General features: G+C 50.0%; 1 protein-coding gene across 1 annotated transcript in view; it reads right to left on the minus strand.

The window, feature by feature from the left end:
* LOC139278720 (adhesion G-protein coupled receptor G5-like) overlaps positions 1–20,841 on the minus strand; it is a 166,389-nt gene that overhangs the window by 38,809 nt on the left and 106,739 nt on the right. The window contains exons 10-11 of the mRNA XM_070897792.1: positions 5,131–5,281; positions 4,143–4,277 (exon numbers count right to left, since the gene is read on the minus strand). Coding sequence (XP_070753893.1) covers positions 4,143–4,277; positions 5,131–5,281 — 286 coding nt within the window. The remainder of the gene's footprint in view (positions 1–4,142; positions 4,278–5,130; positions 5,282–20,841) is intronic.

Below are 20,841 nucleotides of genomic sequence, written 5' to 3' on the forward strand. Positions count from 1 at the left end.
GCTGATGGTACAAGGACTTGGGGACACAGATTTAAGGTTTTGGGCAAGAGATATGGGGGAATGTGAGGAAGAACATTTTTACGCAGCGAGTGGTAATGATCTGGAACTCGCTGCCTATGAGGGTGGTGGAAGCGGAGACGATCAATGTTTTAAAAAGGAAATTGGATAGGCACTTGAGGGAAATAAACTTGCAGGACTACGGGACCGACGGGATTGCTCCACAGAGAGCAGGTATGGACTCGATCGGCCAAATGGTCTCCTTCTGTGCTGTAGTGACTCTATGGGGCTGAAATTATCTCTTTCCTTAAGTCCTGTTACCACCGCAAATCGGCGGCCATGCTGCAGAGTGGAGAGGCCACCGACTTTTGGTGAAATGGCCACTGATAGCCCAATTGCCCTCCTGAGTTTTCCCGATGGTGCCCTGAATCCACAGTATGCACTGCCGATCTACCCCCCGGCAATGGCAACATTCCCCTCCAAAAATCTTCGGCACGTCCGGCAGTGCCAAAACAAACTTTCACCCAGTGATACAGTGAGGCTATAGCCTTCTACATCGGTGGTGTGGCTTCTCTTAAAGGGGAGGGTCTACTGCCGCTGCTGCCATTTTTCTTTTGTCGGCTGCCTGCCATGTCGGCCCAATAAATATGCCCCTGGGTTCGGCCGGGCCGCCAACAGGCAGCCTGGCACCCCCTCTTTACAATGCATCACAATGTCACACATTCTTTTAAAGGAGAGGGCGCTCACTGGGCCACCAGGGAAGGTGTCAGCCAGGCCAGTGTGCTGGCACCCAATGGGTGCGCCAATCAGCATGTTGGCGGCCCGGCCACACCAGCGGCTGCCATTGTCGGGCCAATAGAAAAAAGATGCCCGCCGCTGCGCTACAACTTCCCCTTTAAGTGAGACCGGGGTGCCCCAACTACCACAGCTTCTCGCCCTGACCTCGTGTTCCGCTGAGCAATTTCTCCCAAGGGGCGCAAAGGAGTCTGAGCGGAGGGACAAGGCGTCGGTGCGGAGTGACAAGGCGTTGGCGCGGAATGACAAGGGATCAGTGCGGAGCGACAAGGGGTCGCCACGGAGTGACAAGGGGTCGGCTCAGTGCGACAAGGGGTCAGAGCGGAGCGACAAGGGGTCGGAGCGGAGTGACAAGGGGTCTGTGCGGATCGACAAGAGGTTGGAGCGGAGCGACAAGGGGTCAGTGCGGAGCGACAAGGGGTCAGAGCGACAAGGGGTCAGTGCGGAGCGACAAGGGGTCAGTGCGGAGCATCGGCGCAGAGCGACAAGGGGTCGGAGCGGAGGGACAAGGGGTCGGAGCGGAGGGACAAGGGGTCGGAGCGGAGGGACAAGGGGTCGGAGCGAAGCGACAAGGGGTCGGAGCGGAGCGACAAGGGGTCAGTGCGGAGCGACAAGAGGTCGGAGAAACAAGGGGTCAGTGCGGAGCGACAAGGGGTCAGTGCGGAGCATCGGCGCGGAGCGACAAGGAGTCGGAGCAGAGGGACAAGGGGTCGGAGCGGAGCGACAAGGCGTCGGCGCGGAGCGACAAGGGGTCGGAGCGACAAGGGGTCAGTGCGGAGCGACAAGGGGTCAGTGTGGAGCGTCGGCGCAGAGCGACAAGGGGTCGGAGCAACAAGGGGTCAGTGCGGAGCGACAAGGGGTCAGTGCGGAGCATCGGCGCGGAGCGACAAGGAGTCGGAGCAGAGGGACAAGGGGTCGGAGCGGAGCGACAAAGCGTCGGCGCGGAGCGACAAGGGGTCGGAGCGACAAGGGGTCAGTGCGGAGCGACAAGGGGTCAGTGCGGAGCGTCGGCGCAGAGCGACAAGGGGTCAGAGCGGAGCGACAAGGGGTCGGAGCGACAAGGGGTCAGTGCGGAGCGACAAGGGGTCAGTGCGGAGCGTCGGCGCAGAGCGACAAGGGGTCGGAGCAACAAGGGGTCAGTGCGGAGCGACAAGGGGTCGGAGCGACAAGGGGTCAGTGCGGAGCGACAAGGGGTCAGTGCGGAGCGTCGGCGTGGAGCGACAAGGAGTCGGAGCAGAGGGACAAGGGGTCGGAGCGGAGCGACAAGGCGTCGGCGCGGAGCGACAAGGGGTCGGAGCGACAAGGGGTCAGTGCGGAGCGACAAGGGGTCAGTGCGGAGCGTCGGCGTGGAGCGACAAGGAGTCGGAGCAGAGGGACAAGGGATCGGAGCGGAGCGACAAGGGGTCGGAGCGGAGCGACAAGGGGTCGGAGCGACAAGGGGTCAGTGCGGAGCGACAAGGGGTCAGTGCGGAGCGTCGGCGTGGAGCGACAAGGAGTCGGAGCAGAGGGACAAGGGATCGGAGCGGAGCGACAAGGGGTCGGAGCGGAGCGACAAGGGGTCAGTGCAGAGCGACAAGGGGTCGGCTCGGAGCGAGAAGGGGTCGGCTCGGAGCGACGAGGGGTCGGCGTGGAGAGATGAGGGGTCGGCGCGGAGAGACGAGGGGTCGGCGCGGAGGGACGAGGGGTCGGCGCGGAGCGACGAGCGGTCGGCGCGGAGAGATGAGGGGTCGGCGCGGAGGGACGAGGGGTCGGCGCGGAGCGACGAGGGGTCGGCACGGAGGGACGAGGGGTCAGCTCGGACCGACGAGGGGTCGGTGCGGAGTGACAAGGAGTCGGCGCGCTAATCGCGGGGCATAGAGCAAACCATTTTTCGGCGGCGAAGCCCCGGGTGTAATTCCGGGGGCGGGCTGTGGGGGTGGGGGGGTGAGGGGGCGTGGGGGTTTGGGGTTGTGGGGGAATGCTCTGTCCGCCACGCCTGGTTGAAATCCCGTTAGCGCCTCCTGGAAGTGCTAACGGCCCTTTCTGAGACGGTCAATCTTGGTGCTATGATTCTATGTCTGATTTTAGGGAATTCTTTCCTCTGATCGAAACCTAAAACTTGGGCCTGTTACTCCTTGTTGTCCATGGGGAAGGTGATGTAACCTGCTGCTCTAGCAAACAATGTTCCAGTCACCTGTTTTATGGAGTGATGCACTGCAGACTTACTGATATATCTGGTCCCTGGAAAGATCCTGAGGTCAAAACATATTGTGATCATTTTTAAATGCAGATTGTAATTTTTCCCCATTTTTTCCCTTCAGTATGGTTTGCCCCCTGCACGCACATGTTATGCTCCTCAGTCAAGAAGGGCAAACAAAGCAAAGGAATACACATTAAATGGTCGAACACTGAGAAGTGTAGAGGAAAAAAGGGCCCTTGGAGTGCAGGTCCACAGATCCCTGAAGGTAGCAGGCCAGGTCGATAAGGTGGTTAAGACACCATATGGGATACTTGCCTTTATTAGCTGATGCATAGAATACAAGAGCGGGGAGGACATGCTTGAACTCTATAGCCACAGCTAGAGTACTGCATGCAGTTCTGGTCATTACATTTCAGGAAAGATGTGATTGCACTAGAGAGGGTGCAGAGGAGACTTACAAGGATGTTGCCTGGACTGGAGGAGTTTAGCTATGTGGAAAGATTGGATAGGTTCGGTCTGTTTTCTTTGGAACAGAGGAGGCTGAGGGGCGACCTTATTGAGGTGTATAAAATTATGAGGGGCCTAGATATAGTGGATAGGAAGGACCTATTTCCATTAGCAGAGGGGTCAACAACCAGGGTGCATAGATTTAAAGTAATTGATAGGAGGTTTAGAGGGGATTTGAGGGGAAATGTCTTCACCAGAGGGTGGTAGGGGTCTGGAACTCACTGCCTGAAAGCGTCGTCGAGGCAGAAACCCTCGGCACATTTAAAAAGTGCTTGGATGTGCACTTGAAGTGCCGTAATCTACAGAGCTGTGGACCAAGAGCTAGAAAGTGGGATTAGGCTGGATAGCACTTTATCAGCCGGCGTGGACACGATATGCTCAAATGGCCTCCTCCCGTGCTGTAAATTTCTCTGATTCTATAATTCTAGCATACCGGTGAGTCCATGGTCAATCCATCAACTCGGCACAGCAAGAGTTAAACAATAATGTGCACAAATAGCTAAAAATATCTTAACAGTTAAAGTGCTCAATGAGTAGAATGCAGAAAGTGATATCATTATTGACATAATTATAAGTAGGGTTAAATATTCTTACTGCCATTTGATAAAATCCATCTTCACATTTCACATTTAGAAAAGAGTAATTGTGATTCTAATTATGTTACCTGGAACAGTGATGTATTCTTGTATATAGTAAAACTGATTCGAGATGTAGTTGTATTAAAGTGGTTATTACTGTTGTGTAGGAGTGTTGGTGGCAGTTCGATCTTAATCGCTGGGTCCAAGGTAGAGAGATTCCTCTGTGTTTTATGTTTAAGAATAAAAATTTAAATGAATTGGTTATCTGGTTGCAATCTGAAATGACATTTCACTTCTTACATTCAGGAGTAACATACTCAAAGAGTCTGGCTGGGTGAAAGTGGTTAACTTTAGTGGGAAATCTGGACATTTGCTGTGAGGGTTATTTATCGCTACTGGTCGTAACCACCACATCAAAATATAGTAACAGGGGCCTGGGACCAGACAAATGATCACGGCCATCAGATAAGTGAGAGTGGAAAGATTGAGCAATAATTGGAAGTTGGGTCACAACATCGGAAGTATAATTGTTCGGATCACCCAAAGCTATTGAACACACTGCTGGAATTTTGCTCTACTAGGAATAGGATTCAAGTTCAGTGCTGCACGAGAAAACTTCTGGAGGAATTTTAACCGAACTTGCCCATTGGGAAACTGATGCAACAGGGCCGCCTGTTTTACACGCCGCTGGATTTTACTTTCTATTGAAGTGTGTAAAATCGATGCTGATCTGCTGGGTTTCCCAGTGCTACGACCAACCCCCAACCCCACCCCGTAAATATCAGGGCTGTTAATTCAGGATCAGACAATCACTCATTTTCTTAACAAGAAATTAAAAGAGAAGTGTATGTTTGGGGGAGGGGGTGGGTGGGGGGGGACGGAGCAGAAAGCAAGTGAACATCATACATTCAAATTATTAGCAATAACAAAAGCAAGAAATTGCAGTACTGAGAAAAGAGATACATCACAGCATGGCCGGGCAGATACTCCTCCTGCCACAAGTCCTCTAACTGGACCACAAGTGACATTGTCCACACTTCCAACTGACACCACAAGAATCCCCAACAGGCTCACCGTATCTGGATTAGGAAACTGGACTCCTGGGAAATTTTCCGTGTTTATTTTTAGAATGTAAAATGCTATATATTCTGTTTCACCAACTTCACTTTCCCCTTCGAAATCTTTCTCCATGAATATATTTTCCAGATATGAGATGATTGAAGCTCTATAAAAGAACGACAATGCAAGAATGTTACTGACCAGGAAATAACGAACAATAGAGGGTAAGGGTTAATTTACTGAGTGTGTGTTAATCAGGATTAATGATGTTTTACGGTGCAGTGGCCTGAGGCCTACAATGCACCCAAGGGTGCCTGAACACGGGGTGGGTGGGGGAGGTGCAAGTGGAAAGAGGCTGAATCTTGTGCACAAGCTGGGCGCTAGGCTCATTAGGCCTCTGTCTTTAATGTAAATATGGCAGCTGACCCATAATGCAGCTGGAGCTTCAGTTACTCATTAGGAACAGATGCTGAACACGAGGCTACATTCCCGATTAAAATAAATTCTCACAAGTTACTGACAGCTGGCCCAAACACCCCGCGATCTGCCCACTGCCTTGTGCACCTTCCTGTTAGCCAGACAATTGGCTGGTGGAACAGTGCAGACAGGCGTTGCTCGATAATGCACTCCGTGCATGTCGAGAGTCACTTGGATTGAGACAAAGTTATGTAAATTAACTGACCGGGAATTAGCTGGTGTGGTCAGCACATTTGTGCACAGGTACTGAGTGACTTTGTCAGTGCCATTAAATTTACTCACTTGTTAACCATAACCAAAGGTGCATAAATGATGGCATGTACAGTTCTGAGTAGGAGAAAGGAGAACTCAGAAAGTCCACTTATTCAAGAAGACTCCACATTATTGCAGACTGTAGGAGGCAATCCCTACAGAGGAGGCCACCCACTGATAACAGCAGCTTCAGCAAATGTAGGATGGCACTGTGCAGAGGGTGAACACATGTCTCCCACTCACTGCACTTGGAAGGATTGCAGATAATGGGATTGATCACCAATGTGATTAATGAGGGTAGCTAAATTATCTTATCTTCACATACATCTATCAACATGATTGTCAACTATCATACATTGCTATAATTGGATGTTCAAGGTGATTGAGGTGTTATACCTGTTTGCCTGAATAGTTTCAGAAAAGCGTATTGTTAAAGCAGATTTATCCAGCATCAATTGCAAAAGGGAATATAAAAGGAAGATATCCGGGACACCTCAGCAGTATTAGAATGGAAAAGTTGTAGCTGAGAAAGATTGATGGTTAAGTGTATACAGCTGACTGTATAGGAGCATAGAAACATTAGCAACAAGAGTCGGCCATTCAGCCCGTCGTGGCTGATCTACACTTCAATTCCATTCAACTACCTTTGTTCCACAGCCTTGATACCCTTGCCAAACAAAAATCTATCTCAGTCTTGAAAGTTCCATTTGTCCCAGCATCCACATCCTTTTGGGGAAGCGATTTTCAGATTTCCAAGACACTTTGTGTGTAAAAGTGCTTCCTGATATCACTCCTGATTGGCCTAGCTTTAATTTAAAGATGATGTCCTTTATTCTCAAGTCCCCACCACAGGAAATAAATCCTCCACATCTACCCAATCAAATCCTTATGATTTGTAAACTTGGATTCCCAAATCTCTTTGCTTCTCTACAGTTCCTAGTTTTTCACGACTTCGAAAATACTCTGATTTATCATTCTTGGGTCCAAAGTGGATGTCACCACACTTGGCCATATTAACCTTCATTTGCCATTATCAACAAGTCAGGGGACCAACCTTGGTTCAATAAGGATTGAAGAAGAGCATGCCAGGAGCAGCATCAGGCCGACCTAAAAATGAGGTTCCAACCTGGGGAATCTGTAACACAGGACCCTATGCATGCTAAACAGCAGAAGTAGCATGCTATAGACAGAGCTAAGCGATCGCACAATCAACGGATCAGATCAAAGCTCTGCAGTCCTGCCATATCCAGTCCTGAATGGTGGTGAACAATTAAACAAGGAACGGGAGGATGAGGCTCCATGAATATCCACATCCTCAATGATGGCGGAGCCAGAAACATGAGTGAACACAAGAACAAAAGACAAGGCTGAAGTGTTTGCAAATATCTTCAGCCAGAAGTGCTGAGTGGATAATCCATATCGGCCTCCTCCTGAGGTCCCCACCATCACAGAATTCAGTCCTCAGCCAATTTGATTCACTCCACATGATATCAAGAAACGGCTGAGCGCACAAAGGCAATGAGCCCCAACATCCCGGCTGTCGTGCTGAAGATTTGTGCTCCCGAACTAGCCACGCCATTAGCCAAGCTGTTCCAGTACAGCTATAACACTGGCATCTCCCCGACAATGTGGAAAACTGCCCAGTTATGTTCTGTCCACAAAAAGCAGGACAAATCCAATCTGTCGAATACCACCCCATCAGTCGACTCTCAATCATCAGCAAAGTGAAGGAAGCTGTCGTTGACAGTGCTATCAAGCGGCACTTACTCAACAATAACCTGCTCACAAATGCACAGTTTGGGTTCCGCCAGAACCACTCAGCTCCAGAACTCATTACAGCCTTGGTCCAAATATGGACACAAGAGCTGAATTCCAGAGCTGAGGTGAGAGTCACTGCCCTTGATATCAAGGCAGCATTTGACTGAGTGTGGCATTAAAGAGCCCTAGTAATACTGAAGTAAATGGGAATCAGGGGGAAAACTCTCCACTGGCTGGAGTCATACCTATCATAAAGGAAAATGGTTGTGGTTATGGGAGATCAATCATCACAGCCCCAGGACATCGCTGCAGGAGTTCCTCAGAGCAGTGTCCAAGGTTCAACCATCTTCAGCTACTTCATCAATGACCTTCCCTCCATCATAAGGGAAGAAGTAGGGATGTTTGCCGATGACTGCACTATGTTCAGTACCATTTGCAACTCCTCAGATAATGATGCAGTCCATGCCCAAATGCAGCAAGACCTGGATGGCATTCAGGCTTGGGCTGATATGTGGCAAGTAACATTTGCATCACACATTTGCCAGGCAATGTCTATTTCCAACAAATGAGAGTCCAACCACTGCCCCTTGACTTTCAACAGCATTACCATTGCTGAATCACCCACCATCAACATCCGAGGGATCATCATTGACCAGAAACATAACTGAACCACATAAGTACCTTGGCAACAAGAGCAGGTCAGAAGCAGCATATTCTGTGGTGAGTGTCTTACCTTCTGACTCCCCAAAGCCTATCCACCATCTACAAGGCACAAGTTAGGAATGTGATGGAATACTCTCCACTTGCCTGAGTGAGTGCAACTCCAACAACCCAAGAAGTTCAACACCATCCAGGACAAAGCAGCCCGCTTGATTGTCACCTCATCCACTTCCTTAAATATTTACTCCCTCCACCACCAGCGCACTGTGGCTGCAGTGTGTACCATCTATAAGATGCACTGCAGCATCAAGCACCCAGTCATCAAGAATCACAGAGTGGCCCTGGACAACGTGGACCATTTCCCATACCTCGGGAGTCTTTTATCAACAAGAGCAGGCATTGATGACAAGATTCAACACCACCTCCAGTGAGCCAGTGCAGCCTTCGGCCACCTGAGGAAAAGAGTGTTTGAAGACCAGGCCCAAAAATCTGCCACCAAGCTCATGGTTTACAGGGCTGTAGTTATACCCGCCCTCCTGTACGGCTCAGAGACATGGACCATGTGCAGTAGACACCTCAATTCACTGGAGAAATACCACCAACGATGTCTCCGCAAGATCCGGCAAATCCCCTGGGAGGACAGATGCACCAACATTAGTGTCCTCGACCAGGTCAACATCCCAGCATTGAAGCACTGACCACACTTGATCAGCTCCGCTGGGGAGGCCACATAGTTCACATGCCAGACACGAAACTCCCAAAGACAATGCTCTATTCTGAACTCCTTCACGGCAAATAAGCCAAAGATGGGCAAAGAAAACGTTACAAGGACACCCTCAAAGCTCTCCCTGATAAAGTGCAATATCCCCATTGACACCTGGGAGTCCCTGGCCAAAGATTGCTGAAGTGGAGGAAGTGCATCCGGGAGGGCGCTGAGCACCTCGTTTCTCATCACCGAGAGCATGCAGAAATCAGGCGCAGCCAACGGAAAGAGCGTGCGGCAAAGCAGTCCCACCCATCCTTTCCCTCAATGACTATCTGTCCCAGCTGTGACAGAGACTATGGTTCTCGTATTGGACTGTGCAGCCATCTAAGGACTCATTTTTAGAGTGGAAGCAAGTCGATTCCGAGGGACTGCCCATGATGATGATACACTGCAGCAACTCATCCCAGCTTCTTCGGCAACAGTTGTCAAACCAGCGACCTCTAGCACCGAGAAGGACAAGGGCAGCAGATGCAGGAGAGCATCATTAACTGCAAGTTCTCCTCCAAGTGACACACCATCCTGATTTGGAAGTATATCGCCGTTCCTTCATCGTCACTGGGTCAAAATCTTGGAACTCTCTCCATAACAGTACTGTGGGAGTACCTTCACCGCATGGACTGCAGCAATTCAAGAAAGCGGCTTGCCAGCCCCGCCCACATCCCATGAATGAATTTAAAAAAAACATTGTGCCAATCAGAGTACACATCCTTTATCCCTACTTTACCTCCTACCTCCCAACCCAAGTCAAAAGCCTAGCTCCAATTCCTTGTGCTCTCAGTTATGCTAACAGTCTTTTACGTGGCACATTATAGAATGCTTTCTGGAACTCCATAAACATAACACCCACCGACACTCCCTTATCTACTTTATTAGTGGCCTCCTGAAAAAATTCAACTAGATTAGTCTTACCCTTGCCCTTAACAAATACTCATTGAAAGTGGGCATGCAGGTACAGCAGGCGGTGAAGAAGGCAAATGATATGTTGGCCTTTATAGCTAGGGGTTTTGAGTATAGGAACAGGGAGGTCTTACTGCAGTTGTACAGGGCCTTGGTGAGGCCTCACCTGGAATATTGTGTTCAGTTTTGGTCTCCTAATCTGAGGAAGGACATTCTTGCTATTGATGGAGTGCAGCGAAGATTCACTAGACTGATTCCCAGGATGGCTGGACTGACATATGAGGAGTGACTGGATCAATTGGGCCTTTATTCACTGGAGTTCAGAAGGATGAAAGGGGATCTCATAGAAACATATAAAATTCTGACGGGACTGGACAGATTAGATGCAGGAAGAATGTTCCTGATGTTGGGGAAGTCCAGAACCAGGGGACATAGTCTAAGGATAAGGGGTAAGCCATTTAGGACTGAGATGAGGAGAAATTTCTTCACTCAGAGAGTTGTTAACCTGTGGAATTCCCTGCCGCAGAGAGTTGTTGATGCCAGTTCGTTGGATATATTCAAGAGGGAGTTAGATATGGCTCTTATGGCTAAAGGGATCAAGGGAGCAGGAAAGGGGTACTGAGGTGAATGATCAGCCATGATCTTACTGAATGGTGGTGCAGGCTCGAATGGCCGAATGGCCTACTCCTGCACCTATTTTCTATGTTTCTATGTTTCAAATGCTCAGTCACTCTATCTAAGGAGAGTGTCTGGTAGTTTCCCCACAACTGATGTTAAACTGACAGGTCTGTAGCCACCTGGGCCACAATATTCCCAGCCCTGCGATTGCCGGTTTGGAGGCGGGCCCACTGTCTAAATGGCCGAGATTGACAGTGGGTCGGGAACTTGCTCTTACGCTGCCTCCTCGTATGTTTCTCAACTGTCGAGTCTGTGTGCAGATCGCAGACCCGACACCAAGTGACGGGCCAATTACTTTACCAGTGGTTTAATGCTATTTAAGAGGATTAAAAGCAAGCACTTACAATTTTACCAACTTTTTGATGAGTTTTCTGCCCCTCGAGTTTCACGTCAGGTAAGTGTGTCGGGTTCTCAGTGACTCTCCTTTGCTTTGGCTGTTTGACAGCTGAAGTGGTGTAAAAGCTACCATTTCACAGCTGTTCACTTTCCAATATCAGAAGCTGAATCCTTCAGGATTTGGAAGAAACTTTTGAGCTGTATGCAGTTTGGAAGTGTTTGCAGTGAATTCTCTATTCACTATCACCTCCTTGGAGCAAATAGCAATTCTCTAATATTGGTTGCTATGAGAGTTGGAAAAGTATTTTCATGTATTATATTAGAAGGAGGCCAGGTAGCTCCTTAAGACTGGGAGTCTAGTGCTGCAGCAGACTGGCAATTTTGTGGAAGACCAGGAAAACATCAGGCATTATTTGATACATAGACAATTCAAGTGTTGTGTCTGTAATGCATTTATGAATGACCCCAGAAGGCTATGTGTTGTACTCAAACTGTAGTGACCTTGGTCCTTTATTTGTAACTCCAGAGTGAGGCAGTCACATGGTGGCTCCCCTTTTATACAGCCCCTGCCACCAGGGCAGGAAACCCCGGTCTCCACTAGTTGCACCCTCTAGTGGTGCCAGCATATATATACACAGTGTAAATATATTGATAGTACATCAAGTAAACAAGTCTCCATCTTATGCAACTATACAGTGACTACACAGAGAGTATATGCATATATAACATCACTCTCCCCCAAGTCCTTTGTGCCAATTACCTTTGCACTATATGCTCTGGCTTAGCTCTCCCCAGACTTAAGTGCCAATAGCCCTTGTACCTTGGCTGTGCTTTGGCTTGGCTCTCTCCCTGTTAACCCCCAAGTCCTTTTGCCACAACGTTGGATAGTGGTTACCAGTTTGGATGGTTCGATGATGCAGTGGAGGTTCCAGTGGGTTCTGGGTGCGTCCATGGCTACATACATCCATTTCCCACTGCCCCCCCTTCACACCCCTCCCACCCCCCCGCCGCCCCCCACAGCGAGATCATGCAGCTGCCCCATTACATTAACATACAGGATCAGACACAGTGCAAGTACAAAGAAAGGAAGAAAAAAAAATTTTTTTTTATAGTGTGTATCGTGACATCTTGGTTCTGTAACTTACATTCGTTGTTTTTTATGGTCGTGCGCCAGGATTGGGTAGATTGCATAATTAGTTCACTCATGGTCAGTACTGAGTTAGCAGTACAGGTATGCGAGGACGCTAGTTCCAGAGCAACCGGACGTGGTCCTAGTCATCTGATGGCGGCGCTGCGCCCCCTGCTAGTGGGGTGGGCTTGGTTTGCTCACCTTGCCAGGACTCAGGGCCTTTGCCATTGCCTAGTGGTGGGCAGAGCCACAGATATGTGTGGCCTCCCTGTCCTCCTTTGAGGATTGCAGAATTTTCTGCCTACTCTCTGATGGTGTTTGGAACCTGGCTGTTCCAGGTCCCGTTTGTGGAACTCATTGGTTCTGACATTTCGCTCCCGGACATGGCCGAGTTAGCGACTGGGTGGGTACTTGCAGTGTGGGATAGACGTGGGGCACGGTATCAGGATCAGTGCCTTCACCCTCCTGAGGTCGCTGGCCTATAACTTGTGGGGACACCTGGGGCAGGGCATCAGGATCAGCGCCTTTACCCTCCCGAATTCGTTCGCTTGCTACTTTTGGGGACACTCTACTCCTGACATCTCGCAACAACATTTTGTTCTTTACATTAGGAATAGTACCGACAATTCGCAACAACATTTTGTTCACAATCTTAATCGGTTCGTTACATTGATTGCCATGCATACAATGTCTCTTTAAGTTCAGTTGGTTGCAAGTCTCCTTTAAGAGAAGCCTGCTGGCTTTACCCCAATTAAATCCTTTGTTAGACACCATGTGTTGGTCCCTTCAACGTTGTACCTCATGGTCTAGCCACGGCCATCTTTTTTTCCAGCTATGCTGCATCTCGCTGCAGCAGGGATGGCACCTTGCCTCTGTCCTCGAGGTCGACTGCCTTGATCCTTCTCTCCTGTGATTCTGCCACAAAAGCTGGAAAAGCTGTGAATTCGATCTTCCTCCCCAGGAATCTTGCCACTGGAGCCGGGAAGGTACTTTTAAGTTGTTCCGGTCAGATCATTGCCACGCAGTCGTGATGGACGGTCTGTGCTTCTGGTGCTGCGCTAATCTGTTCTCTGGTGCCTGGTCCAAGCAAAGGTGAGGTTTTGCCCTGCCTCTGAGCACAGAGGACATCAATTGCTGGAGTGAAGAGATCTTCCCATTTCCACTGGATCTTTTCCATCCACCTGCAACAATCCACAGGGGTAACTTGTGCACCACGCCATTATGGATTACACTTACATCCGCACTACCAAGGACTGCGATCAGCTCCTTGGTGTAGGTACGCAACTTTTCCTGGAATGGAACCAGATTGGGTCGTTTTTCATTCCATTGCCTCTCAAAGGCATCCTGGCTCATCACTGACTGGCTCGCTCCCGTGTCCACTTCCATGAAGACTGGAACACCGTTTATCTCGACTTCCATCTTCACTGGAGAACAATCGTATACACTCCATACACTTCTTCTTGGGGCTGTGCTGCCTCTCTGGCCAAATCATCATACTCCCCGCTGGATTCAAAGTCATCTACCGACTCCTCTGCTAGATGGTGAATCATATTTTTTTCACACATACGCTGGAGGTGGCCCTTCGTGTTACAGGCTTTGCATACGTACTCAGCAAACCGAAACAGGTGAGCCCTATGGTTTCCTCCACAACGCCAGCATGGTGCTATTCGATCAGCACCCTTCGGCGGTGTTATGTCTTTAGATGCTCTGATAATGACTCCACGAGGCAATCTGTTGTACTTGAACTGTAGAGACCTTTGTCCTTTATTGATAACTCCAAAGTTAGGATCACACCTGGTGGCCTGCCTTTCATACTAGGCCAGGCACACCTGTACAGGTAACCTGCAAGTCTCCCACTGCGGTGCCCTCTGGTGGCATACCTTGTAATAGTACTAGTAGTAACCATGTAGGATATATGACATCACTCTCCCCCAAGCCTTTAGTGCAATTTGCCCTCTGCATTGACTGTGCTCTGGGCTTAGCTCTATTTGGTTCACCCTTGGTGGGTCATTTCTATCTTGGATGAGTGGTCGGTGTTTTATTGGCAGTAGATTGCTGGTGGTTTCTGTATGTGTGTCCATGACCACTCCATTCTCTCTCCCCTCCCACATGTGGATTATGCCAGAGGCTCATTACATTCATATACATTCGAGTCCAGAAAAAAAAATTTGCACTAACATCATTACATTTGTGGTTCAGTTGTGAGGCAAGTACATTCGACTGGTGAGATACATTCTTGATACGTACAAGGAATCGGTACAGGTGTCAGCACCGGTGCGTGAGGACAAGCTAGTGCCAGAACTGCTGGATGGTGTCCAGGTAGTCTGGTGGTGGCACGGTGCCAGTGCTGGCAGTGGGAACCCGGTTGGCTCAAGTTGCCTGCTCTCGGGGCTTTTGCCATTGCTCCTAGCGTCGGGCAGTTTCACAGATGCCTGTGAGCTCCCTGTCCTTTCCTTACGCCCCGGGTCGCTGCTGCTCTCTGTCATGTATGTAACCACAATGAAACACCACTGTATTGCTGTATGCACACAACCTAGATGCACACCTTGACCACAAGGGGTGAACTTGTGGGAGACACTCCTTACCTGATCACCCAGGTATATAAAGGGAGGTCCTACACAGGGTCATCACTTGTGGAGTGCTGTGAATAAAGAATCAAGGCCACAAAGTGACCTTGTCCCCAGAATATGCCTCGTGTGGTTTCATGCTGTAGAGTAAGGACTTTACTTTGGCGACGAGAAACGGGAATTCACGACCCACGAGAATGGCCACCGGTAGTGCAGAGGAACGGTACTGTGTTGGGGAAGACTGGGACGATTTTGTCGAGAGACTTCAGCAAAGCTTCGTTATGAAAGAATGGCTGGGGGATGCAGCGGCCGACAAGCTGCGGACCAAAGACATATGCGCTCATGAAGGACGTCCTAGCACCCGAAAAGCCGTCGGACAAAACCTTTGAAGAACTTAGCAAACTGATGGGGGAGCACCTCAAACCGGTGAGTAGCATACATATGGTCCGACACAGATTCTATACCCACCGACGTCGTGAAGGACAGAGTATACCGGACTTTATAGCGGACCTCCAGCGTTTGGCCAGCCTCTGTAAGTTCACAGATGCCTGCAGGGGGGAGATGTTAAGGGACTTCTTTATCGAGGGCATCGGTCATGAGGGAATTTTCCGCAAATTAATTGCGACCAAGGATTTGACCTTGGAAGCGGTGGCATTGTTAGCTCAAACTTTTGTGGCGGGGGAGGAAGTGACGAAAATAATATATGCGCGCAATTCTGCCCCTAACGCGGCAATGGATCAGGGAGTCAACATCATCAATGCGACTCAGAGCCCCACAGGCAGGCAGGGGCAGTCCGACATTCCCCAAGCAGCAATAGACTCCAGAGTAGGACTTCAATAGAGACAATGGCAGGCTGAATGGACATTCACGCCATCACAGTGGACAATGCGGCCTGGGATGGGGCCATTGACACCCACTAATAGGGTACTTAAGAGCAGTCAAAGGGACAGTCAGCGCGGAATTCCTGGCCATAGTCCCGTTGTCCCCAACAATGGAAACTTTAACTCATACTGGAGGTGTGGGGGGAAACACTCAGCCAGATCTTGCAGATTTCAACAGTTTGTCTGCAGAACCTGCAATCTCAGTGGCCATTTAGCTTGAATGTGCAGGAAGCCTGCAACCAGACTAATATATGAGGCGGAGGGATCAGAAGAGGGTCCTTTGAGGCAGGATGACTTTTGGGGCAAATTGATGGACGCCGAGGTTCAGCGGGTCCATGCGGCGAACAGTTCATACACCAAAACGCCACCAATGATGATGAGGATTTTATTAAATGGTATCCCAGTACGCATGGAGCTGGACACTGGGGCCAGCCAGTCACTCATGGGCATTCAGCAATTTGAGAAACTATGGCAACTTAAAGCCAGTAGACCCAAATTAGCATGTATTGAGACACAATTACGGACTTACGCTAAAGAAATCATTCCGGTGCTAGGCAGTGCAATGTTGGCTGTCACACACAATGGGGTAGTGAATCGGCTGCCGCTCCTGATTGTCCCGGGAAATGGTGCCGCACTGTTGGGGAGGAGCTGGTTAACCGAGATGAACTGGAAATGGGGGGATGTTCACGCAATGTCATCTGTGGAGCGAAGTTCGTGCTCACAAGTCCTACAAAATTCGATTCACTATTCCAACCTGGCATCGGGACTTTCAAAGGCACCAAAGTAGTAATACACATCACCCCGGACGCCAGGCCAGTGCACCACAAAGCCAGAGTGGTGCCGTATGTGATGCGGGAAAAGATTGAGAGCGAATTGGACCGGCTGTTGAGAGAGGGCATCATCTCGCCTGTTGAATTCAGCGACTGGGCGAGCCCCATCATTCCCATCCTAAAAGCGGATGGCGCTGTCAGGATCTGTGGCGACTACAAGGCCACCATCAATCGGGTGTCCCTGCAAGATCAATACCCGCTCCCGAGAGCGGAGGACCTCTTCGCCACGCTGGCAGGCGGCAAGCTGTTCACTGTTTGGACCTCACTTCAGCCTATATGACCCAGGAACTGGCCGACAAATCTAAACTACTGACCACCATCACCACGCACAAGGGACTCTTCGCTTATAACAGATGCCCGTTTGGCATTCGATCAGCGACCGCGATTTTTCAACGAAACATGGAAAGCCTGCTTAAATTCATTCTTGCAACGATCGTATTCCAGGACAACATCCTCATCACGGGTCGAGACACTGAGGGACACCTCCACAACCTGCAGGAGGTGCTACGCCGATTGGACCGGGTAGGCCTGCAACTCAAGAAGTCTAAATGTGTGTTTTTAGCTCCTGAGGTTGAGTTTCTGGGCAGGAGGGTTGCTGCAGATGGGATTCGGCCCACCGAATCCAAAACAGAGGCTATTCGATGAGCACCCAGGCCCTGCAACACATCGGAGTTGCGTTCATTTCTAAGATTGTTGAACTATGTCAGGAACATTCTGCGGAACATGAGCACGTTGTTGGAGCCGCTACACGTGCTCCTGCGTAAGTGTTGCGATTGATTTTGGGGGGACTGTCAGGAATGGGCTTTTGATCAGGCATGAAACCTACTTTGTTCAAACAAGTTGTTAACCCTATACGACCCCTGAAAAAAAATTGGTTCTGACATGTGATGCATTGTCCTATGGGGTTGGGTGCGTGTTGCAGCAGGACAATGCTGAGGGTCAACTACAACCTGTGGCTTATGCCTCCAGGTCGCTCTCTCAAGCAGCACGGGGATACGGGATGGTCGAGAAGGAAGCGCTCGCATGTGTCTATGGTGTAAAAAAAAATTCATCAGTACCTCTTTGGTAGGAAGTTTAAATTAGAGACGGACCACAAGCCATTAACATCCCTATTGTCAGACAGCAAGGCTGTCAATGCCAATGCATCAGCTCACATACAGCGATGGGCTCTCATGCTGGCTGCTTATGACTACTCCATCCGACACCAGCCCGGCACTGAAAATTGCGCTGACGCGCTCAGCAGGCTTCCACTGGCCACCATGGAGGGGGCAGCAGAGCAAAGTGCTGAGATGGTCATGGCTGTCAATGCCTTTGACAGCGCAGGCTCCCCCATCACAGTGCGCCAGATCACAATCTAGACAAACAGAGATCCCCTCCTATCCCTGATTAAGAAATGTGTCCTGACTGGGGATTGGGCACCCGCACACGGAGCATGGCCTGAGGAGGTCAGACCGTTCCACAGACGGATGGATGAGCTCTCCATCCAAGCCAACTGCCTACTATGGGTAGTTATGCCCCAAAAGGACAGGGAGGCATTCATCAGGGAACTCCATAGCGAGCACCCAGGCATTGTGCTGATGAAGGCCATTGCCCAGTCACACATATGGTGGCCTGGAATTGATTCTGACCTGGAACACTGTGTTCGCGGGTGCACGACCTGTGCCCAGCTGGGTAATGCCCCCAGGGAAGCCCCGCTCAGCCTATGGCCCTGGCCCACCAGGTCATGGTCATGCATTCATGTTGACTACGCGAGCCCGTTCATGGGAAAGATGTTCCTTATTGTGGTAGATGCGTACTCGAAATGGATTGAGTGCTTCATTCTGAATTCATGCACGTCATCCACCACCGTGGAAAGCCTATGTGCGATCTTTGCAACCCATGGCTTGCCGGACATCCTGGTTAATGATAATGGCCCATGCTTCACAAGCTAAGAATTCTGGGAGTTTATGTCGGGCAATGGCATCAACCACATCAGGACTGCGCCGTTCAAGCCGGCCTCCAATGACCAGGTGGAACGTGCGGTCCAAATCATTAAGCAAGGTAAGCTCAGGATTCAAGGACTCTCCCTACAATGCCGCCTATCGCGCCTCCTGCTGGCCTATAGATCCTGACCGCACTCGCTCACGGGGGTCCCGCCCGCAGAGCTACGAATGAAACGGACACTCAAAACCTGGTTGTCCCTCATTCACCCAGTCCTGACCGACATAGTTGAGGGCAAGCGCAAGTCACTAAACGAGTACCATGACCGTAATTCGAGGGGGAGATGTATAGAAATAAATGATCCTGTATTCGTCCTCAATCACGCCATGGGCCCAAATGGCTTAAGGGTACTGTAATTGACAAAGAGAGGAATAGGGTCCTCGTGGTAAAACTCAACAATGGTCAGATATGCCGTAAGCATCTGGACCAAGTAAAAAAAAGGTTCAGCATTGACACAGAGGAACCTGAAGAAGACCATGAGATGGAGCTCACACCACCGCCAGTGAACGAGCCACAAGAGCAATCGGAAGAATGCACAGTCCCTGTGGTCAGCCCGGACAGGCCGGAATCACCACAGGTGACAGACACTCACGTCAGGGTCCAACAACCAGAGCCCCAACTGCGGTGCTCCACGAGGGAGCGTTGACCACCTGAAAGACTAAACCTATGATCCTAATAAGACTTTGTGGGGGGAAGGTGATGTCATGTATGTAACCACAATGTAACACCACTGTATTACTGTATACACACAACCTAGATGCACACCTTGACCACAAGGGGTGAACTTGTGGGAGACACTCCTTACCTGATCACTCATGTATATAAAGGGAGGTTCCACGCAGGGTCATCACTTGTGGAGTGCTGTGAATAAAGAATCAAGGTCACAGAGTGACCTTGTCCCCAGAATGTGTCTCATGTGGTTTCATGTTGTAGAGTAAGGACTTTACACTCTCTGAGGAGCAGTCCTCTAGTAGTGCACAGGGAACTGCTGACTCGCTTACCTGGGCGTTGTTTGATTTGGGATTCTGGCTGATCCTGGTCGCATTTGGGAGAACCGTTGTGGGTGAGCCTTTGTTCCTGGGTTAGCCTTGGTGGCGATGGGGCCTGGGGGTTGCACCTTAGCGCGGTTTGCTCTTTCAGGCTCGTGGTGGTTGATGCCATAGGGTGCCTGAGAGGTGGAGCTGATCAGAGGCAGGGTATTGATACTGGTGCCATTGCCCTCCTGAGATCGCTTGCTCTGCAGCTCGTATGTATTGGCTGCTTGTGGCCACACTCCATGGTGCATAATTCTGGTCCCAGGGACGCAGGCTACTACATTAGGTAGCTTGCTAGATGTGTGCTCCCGATGGGTGTTTGCCCGCTGCATTGACTGAATGCAGTTGAAATCCTGAATCGCACAATGATTCATTACTAATTGTAAATAACCTGAAGCTCCGATCGCAATCGCGCGCTTTTTCTTTGCTTATTGCATGTACACAACACTGATCATCAGTTACACATTTTACATCTAACTCATAGTTGCTATTACATTGAAACTTTTCTTTGCTTATTGCATGTACACAATACTGATCATCAACTGCACATTTTACATCTAACTCACAGTTGCTCTTACATTGATTGAGAATGTGGAACTGTTCCTTTAAGTGTGTGGGTTGCAGGTCTCTTTTAAGAGAGCCTTGCCTTCTTTACCCCAATCCTCTTCTCCACTTGGTGCCACGTGTTGCTCCATCAGCGCTGCACCTCGTGGTCTGGCAGCCGCCATCGTTTTCTTCAGCGCATCACCTCGTAGTTTGGGTGCCATCTTTCCTCCATCCACGATGTCAACTGCGGTGATCCCCTTCTCCCCGGGTTCTGCCACTGAAGCTGCAAAATCGCCTTTGGATCAGATTTTCTTGCTCCGGAGTCCTGCCACTGGAGCCTGGAAGGTGCGTTCGGTCGTCTCAGCTGGATCATCTCCATGCAGTCGTGCTGAGCGGTCTGTGCCTCGGGTGCTGTGCTGGTCTGCTCTCTGCTGCCGGGTCCACCCTCAGGTGAGGGCTTGCTTTGCCTCTGAGCGCGGAGGACATTGATTGCTGGAGGGATGAAGTCTTCCCAGCTCCAATGGATCTTCTCCATCCATCTACTTCTGAGTAGCATTGGTTCATCACCTGCAACAATCCACAGTGGTAACTTGTGCACCGCGCCACCATGGAGTACCTTTACATCTGCACTCGCAATGACTGGGATAAGTTCATCGGTGTAGGTGCGCAGCTTTGCCTGAACCGGGACCAACTTGGGTCGTTCAGACTGATTGTCCCATAGCCTCTCAAAGGCTTCTTGATTCATTACTGACTGGCTCGTCCCCGTGTCCACTTCCATGAAGACTGGAACGCCATTTATCTCGACTTCCATTCTCAACAGGGAACACTCGGTGGTGCAGGTAAACATGCTGTATACCTTATCGTGGGGCTGAGCTGCCGCTCTGTCTATCGTTTCATAATCCGCGCTGGATTCATGGCCATCTGCAGACTCTTAA

This window comes from Pristiophorus japonicus, chromosome 13 (assembly GCF_044704955.1).
Source record: "Pristiophorus japonicus isolate sPriJap1 chromosome 13, sPriJap1.hap1, whole genome shotgun sequence".
NCBI lineage: Eukaryota > Metazoa > Chordata > Chondrichthyes > Pristiophoridae > Pristiophorus > Pristiophorus japonicus.